The sequence below is a fragment of the Anopheles coustani genome, chromosome 2 (genome assembly GCF_943734705.1).
Source record: "Anopheles coustani chromosome 2, idAnoCousDA_361_x.2, whole genome shotgun sequence".
Taxonomy (NCBI): domain Eukaryota; kingdom Metazoa; phylum Arthropoda; class Insecta; order Diptera; family Culicidae; genus Anopheles; species Anopheles coustani.
The window spans coordinates 61,353,859-61,360,284 of record NC_071289.1 but is presented as its reverse complement, the minus strand read 5'-3'; the positions used below and the strand labels follow the sequence as shown (position 1 = coordinate 61,360,284).

At 46.4% G+C, this 6,426-nt stretch overlaps 2 protein-coding genes and 1 non-coding gene across 3 annotated transcripts; 2 read left to right on the top strand and 1 right to left on the bottom strand.

Moving 5' to 3' along the window:
* Positions 1-1,885: 1,885 nt before the first annotated feature.
* On the top strand, positions 1,886-2,329 carry LOC131266629 (cuticle protein CP14.6-like). Its single transcript, XM_058269227.1, has one exon. It carries the CDS (start codon positions 1,886-1,888, stop codon positions 2,327-2,329), a length of 444 nt encoding a protein of 147 aa, XP_058125210.1.
* Positions 2,330-4,070: 1,741 nt separating this feature from the next.
* Trnap-cgg (transfer RNA proline (anticodon CGG)) lies at positions 4,071-4,142 on the top strand. Its single transcript has one exon. It is a non-coding gene; the product is annotated as a tRNA-Pro (tRNA).
* Positions 4,143-4,504: 362 nt separating this feature from the next.
* Positions 4,505-5,446, bottom strand: LOC131266632 (pupal cuticle protein Edg-78E-like). The gene is made up of 2 exons (XM_058269230.1): positions 5,432-5,446; positions 4,505-4,936 (listed from the first exon to the last, which is right to left on the bottom strand). The coding sequence occupies exons 1-2, from the start codon at positions 5,444-5,446 to the stop codon at positions 4,505-4,507; spliced, it is 447 nt and encodes a 148-aa protein (XP_058125213.1).
* Positions 5,447-6,426: the final 980 nt, after the last annotated feature.

Genomic DNA, 6,426 nt, shown 5'->3' with positions numbered 1-6,426 from the left:
GCTCTTCGATTGGGCGCCTTTTGTCGAGGCGGACATGCCAAGCCCAGGACGGCGCCCTTAACGAAACTCACAACTCGTACGGAGCTGGGTGGAAAGGCAAACCCAGCCAAACGACATGCGCCCGAGTGCCAAATCGAAAACTTGCCAAATTTTGTCGGCCCGTATGACCCGCATGTCGGACGGTGGTTGACCTCAAAGGCTTGCCGCCCTGGAAGGCGTTTGCTCGAGTTTCTCCCTCTTTTTTTCGTATAATTCGAATGCACACTTTGCGCGAATGCGATTTAGTTGCTGCTTGGTGTTTGGGGTCGATTAGTCGGCTTAAGTTGTCAGGCGGGGGATTATGGGAGTACACGGCCAGTCGAGCCGCCTGCATCCTGGAGAAGGCCGATGAGAGCGCGTACAGTCCAGTCGGGCGTGATATATTCGCCACGGCTCGAGCTGGCCTAATTGGCGGTGTTTGTCGGTGTGGCCTACTATGAGTGGAGCGATGATGTGTGATCTAATCGGACACCATGGGTCTTTGGCTTCGGGTTTATGATTGACGCACAGCGTGGATTTCAACAAGGCTAAGTGAACAGACGGTTTACATTTTGGTGTAAATTAAATTCCTTCGGACCGTGTTCTTCTCATTCTAAAAATACTTCATTGCCTTTTTTGATGTTGAAGGTAAACTCACTACATATTCCGTGCTCCTCGAACTTTTTTAGTTGTGCTAATATCCAATTACACTGTAAGGTTAAAATTTAATTAAGGCTGAAAACTAGACACTTGCTAAAACAAAATTTTACTAGGCTAGGCCAAACAAATTTTAAAATACGTAAAAAATCTTCAAAAAATGTAAAACAAAGCTTGTTTTGATGTATACAATAACCCGTGTAAAATATTTCAAAAAGTGAAATATAGTTTTTATCTATTAGTGGTGAATTTTTACACATTAAACACTTTCATAAATGTTTGAATTCTTAAGTTTAAAATGATGAAGTTCCTTCAAAAATTAATTTTCCTTAAACAATATTTGCTGTTTTACAAAAGCTGTTGGGTGTTTCAATAAACAATTGGTCACGTTCAATAACGTGTCCAGCAGACTTTCGTTTGAAGTATTTTTCATACTAATGTTGATAAAAAGGTTTCTCCTTTCTTGGGCAGCAACCTTGTCAAGCATCGCACCATCGTTAAACACCCGTCGAAGGAACATTCCTCGAATATTTACTTGCTGCACCGGCTTTGAGGAGTTCATTAATTGATTATGCTCCGCGGGGGATTAAGGCTGCCCGAAGAAAATGCCTTCGCGATGAACAAGCGCCACCCATTAGGCACGCAATGAAGAGAAATGGCTGCACCCTTCACTGGCGTAATCCCCTAATCGATCGAGACGGATTTCGGTTGAACCACGGTTGACCACGAATGAAATCATAATCGAGCAGTGCAGCCCACGACGACGTTAAGTAGGGTCCTTAAACCGGTCTTTCCAACGCCGATTAGCTGCGCCACACGTTACAGCATGCGTTAATGAAAATTAAATCAATCACCTGCTCGGTGCGTGGTGTTCGCTTCATCGGGCTCCTTTTGTTTCATTTGTCTTTCTTTCGGGAGCTTTTCTTGCTGTTGCCACCCGAAATTTCTTACACTTGACCTTGGCCCTGGCGTTGCGTCCAGGGGTGTCTGGTCTGGTGTCTGATCCTAACACTCGCCGAAGCCGGCTCACGTTGGCTAAGGAGGGCGAATGTCGACCGAGTTGTCGAAGCATGTCGAATGTGACGGTATGCAGACAAGTATAAATTAGGCAACTGGAGCAGTTACCGGCATCAGTTGCAGCTAATCAGCCGTCGGCGACAATTCACCAGCCAAAGTCCTAGCGCTTGAAGCCAATTTTCAACTTTCAACCATGTTCCGTTTCGTGCTCGCCTCCGCCGCGCTGCTCGTGGCCACCGTCGCCGCCGCCCCGCAGTACCACCAACAGCAGCACCAGCAGAACCCGGAGGCGCACGCCCAGATCGTGCGATACGAGAACGTGCTGCAGGACGACGGCCACTACAACTACCAGTACGAGACGAGCAACGGCATCGCCGCCCACGAGGAGGGCCTCGGCGCTCACAGCGCCAACGGAGCCTTCTCCTACACCGGCCCCGACGGCGTGCAGTACCGCGTCGTGTACGTCGCCGACGAGAACGGCTTCCGCCCGGAGGGTGCCCATCTGCCGACGCCGCCGCCCACGCCCGAGCACGTGTTCAAGACGCTCGAGCAGATCCGCGCCAACCCGCCCAAGGACCAGAAGGACTTCAGCCTGGAGGCCCTCGACGCCACCCTGGCCCGTCTGCGACAGCACTAACTCGGAGGCGACGGACACCGATCCTCGAACCGGCATCAGGAAGCAGCATGAAAACTCTGCTCAACTCACCCCATGTCATCTCACTCTCATCAACACCGTCCAGGACACTTCACTCATCGATCATCATCGTCATCTTGCGCAATAGGATTAAGTAGACAAATGAAATTCGTTGTTAAACTGTTTGTTACCGATTGAAATAAAACGAAAATTGTAAATTATCACTTAAGAGTTGTATTGAATTTAAACACATTTGTGAAGGATATTCTTGAAAGAACTTAGAAATATGCTTTAATCAATTTATAAAAGATAGTCACGGGGTTATCATTTTGTTAACGGCTTGTTATATTCTAAAGTTTCTAAATTTTATACCGTCAAACTATTTTTTTTTTGTATTTAAAACCTAATGATAAGCTAAAAATTGTTCTTTTTTCTAGCACCATTTATGAAATTATTTTGCTAGTGTTTTGCATTATGCAAACTGTGCAGGATATGCCATAACTATATACATTTTTTAAAGCATATTATTGTTAGGTTTAGTATTCAAACACTTGGTGACGGCCTAGATCATAGAGTATAAAGAAGTTCATTAGTTGAATATTTTCAACCATAGGCTGTGAAACGGAATGTGTGCATTCGCGCTTTGCGTTCCATTCGATTCTTGCATTTTTCTACTAAGTGATGATTTCATTCAAATACTTTGAAACCATATCCGCTATATTGCATTTATATACAGGCTATTCAATCTCTTTCCAGGAGCTTTTATAAGGGATTTGTTTTCTGAAACCGTCAAGAACTCCAACTATGGCAAAAACTCTGACAATATCTGTAGTCCATGAACTTGTATCGTATTCAAATGTGCATCAATATGTACCCTGCCTAAAACCATCTGGGTGTTCACCCTCGAAGAACTTAAGAACACTCTGCAAGTATACAGGGTGGCGCAACTTAGCACAACTTAGTTTGTTACGAGATATACAAAAATCTCTGCTCCATCAGTGCATACCATGGTTAGAGTCATTATGGAAACTATTTTGTTAGTTGGGATGTATAAAACAGTGCAATGAATAATGCCTCATTTTAACTTTTGTTAAATGATTGATCCTCGCCAAGCAAATGGCATTTGTCGCTGTTTTGACCTGCTGTGTATTGTCTTTTCTTGTGAAGTGTATTTAAAAAACCCACTTACTTCTTTATGGCAATTACCTGTGGAACATTGTGTTTTGATGAAAAATTGTTTTAGCAAAATTAATTTGTAGAGTTTTGTGGATTTTTTTTAACAACTTTCCATTTGTCAACAGATTTGACTTATCCGCGGTTCCCACAATCCATTACCGTAAACATTTGGAAGTTTACGGCTGGGGAGTGAAATAATCGAAATAAAAAATTAACAAAAACAAAGCACCGTGCGATCGAACTCCAGCAAACGTGAGATGAACAAAGGCAATCCGCTCAAACTGCCCAAAATAAAATCATGAGCCACTGTACCTAAACCTACAGTGAGAAGCGATCGGAGCGCTCACTGCACTTTCACTATCGCTCCGCTGACCACAAACAAAAAGGAGGGGGTAGAGCTGGCTATGGTGGCGCTTGCTATATCAGTTATTTTTGTACCGCAGCTCAGCTTTTCGTTACTAGAAAGTAAATGTTTCGATCGACCAGCTCTCGACGAGATTGTTGCGATCCGCTTTTTGACTCACATTTGCTTCGCTTTTGTTGCAACTGCTGCTCCGATAGTTCGTGTGGCTCGTTGGTCTAGGGGTATGATTCTCGCTTCGGGTGCGAGAGGTCCCGGGTTCAAATCCCGGACGAGCCCAGTGTGATGAAATAGATTTTTTTATCATAGAGGTAAGGTGAAAATAATAATACAAACTAGTTTTAATGAAGCATATGATGATAACCCGAAAGGTAACCCAAAGCCCCTGTATAAACAAAAGCAGTTTCGAATAAAAAGGTTAGTCATACTACTCACAGTTTGCAACATTACGAATAAACAAACCCACTTTATGTGATTTTTCCGAGCAAATGGCGAGGTATTTTAATATCGTATTAAGCTTACGCTACATGCGTAAGTAATATAGTTACATCTTACTAGCCTACATACGGGGCAGACTCAGGGAGGCACCCGGTCCACCCGGTCCACCATTGCCTACACACCGTCACACCCGCTCCCTTAACTTAGCCCAGGGTGGCACGGAGTCGGTTCAGGGTGGCGTCCAGCGACTCGAGGTCGGCGCCCTCTGGCGGGTTGGCGCGCATCTCTTCCAACATCCGGATCACGTGCTCGGGCGCCGGAGGCTCCGTCGGCAGATGGGCACCCTGTGGCTGGAAGCCGTTCTCATCGGCGACGTACACGACCTCGATGCGCTCGCCATCCGGAGCCGTGTAGGCGAAGTTACCGTTCGCGTTCGTGCCATCGTTGCTAACCTGCGACGCGCTGATACCGTTGCTCGTCTCGTAGTTGTACGTGTACGATCCGTCCGCGTTGATGACCGTGTCTTGGTTGACGATTTCCGCTCCGGCTTCGTCGCCACCGCCGCCAAAGTTGCCGCGGGCCTGCGGTCTCTGAGGGATTGCCACTACCAAGGCGACCACGAAGGATGCTACGATCTGGAAGGATCAGTATGAGAGGAAAGACTTTGAAATATACAATTTCTGGTTCTTCCGACACAAACTAAACACGGCATTCAATTTTGAGCGGTTATAGAAGATTTCAAACACAGTGCGAGACGGTTTCGTTAATACGGTGCTCTCCAGAACGCTCTATCCTATCAGTATCCTGGTATTCCGGGTGCTTTGAAGCTGGTCCACTGCGCCGAACGTTTGCGGTCAGCTTTTGCGAGGAAGTTAGTCGCATTTTCTTTAGCAAATGGGGCGGCAGCAGCGGCGAGAAAAAATGCGAATTACTTCATCACAAAACCAGTACCCCGATAGAAAGGCTTGCCGGCCGGGCGAGGTGTATGGGAGCAGTCTTCCATCGAGGTAGCACCGACGAGCAAACTTAGTTCCGGTCCGGTTTCGTTTAAGGTACTCAACACTTTCTCGACGGTGCACTGAGGGATCGATTGACTTAGAACACGGAATGTCTGACACTGTAAAACTCACCAATTTTTGGAACATTTTGATTTTTCTCAAATGGCGCTGCCAATGCAGGATCTTGCTGGTGGAAATCACTTAACTGTACCCGAGCGACTCTCAAATCGAACTGATACGGTAACGGATCGGCGGGCGGTGCTTTATATAATCAGAAACCATAGGCACCGGCAGCTCGTAGACATCTTCCCAGCATCCTAGCCAGATCGATCGGCCTCCAAAAAATGCCGAATCTGACGCAAGGACCTCCTCGGGAGGGAGATGATCGCTTGCAAAATCTAAACATGATTATTATTCCACCGCTTGCGGGCTGTGGTTTACGAAGATGCGCCGCGATGTGATAGATGTCGCTCCTAATAGTAGCAGCCGGTTCAAATTGAGAAGCCTACACATACTACGATCATCACCACCAGCACTAGACCAGTTCGGTGGCGGAGCTCGATCTATTACCGGTTTTTGTTTTTTGTTTTTGATCATCTCCCCGTTAGCTATAGCCATGTCTATCGAGTTTTGTTTTTCTTTCGTTACGAATTTCAGTTTCATGTTCTACTCCCTTATCCACCCCGTGCATAAAATTACAGCAAAAGCCACCAGTTAGGCCATGGCTCTCACTCTATGTTGGGTATCCATACGCTCGCGGCTGCATTCCACCTATCGCATTGGCCTTACTTCATTGGTATCTGCCAAAATTCCTTCTTTTTTTCGCCAACAGTTTGCTCCACACAGATTGTCACCAGTTTACGGCTCATTTAAATATCGCTTCAGTTTCGCCTCCGTCCAAAATCTATGAATGGTAGTTTCGACGGCTGCCCTCCTCATCGAAGATGTTCACTCACTCGGCACATGGTCGGTGTTCGTGTTGGTCCTTTTTGCAGGCTTTTGCTTCTAGTTTTATCAGCATCGCACGCTTCACGCTCCTTGCCCAACGGATCACCTGTTGACCCTGACCGGTGGCTCTGGCAGACACGAGGAAATCTGAGCTCGGCACACGTCAATAGCGACGGTTA

Coding starts and splice junctions, on each gene's coding strand:
- LOC131266629 (XM_058269227.1), top strand. CDS start 1,886: ATGTTCCGTTTCGTGCTCGCCTCCGCCGCGCTGCTCGTGGCCACCGTC.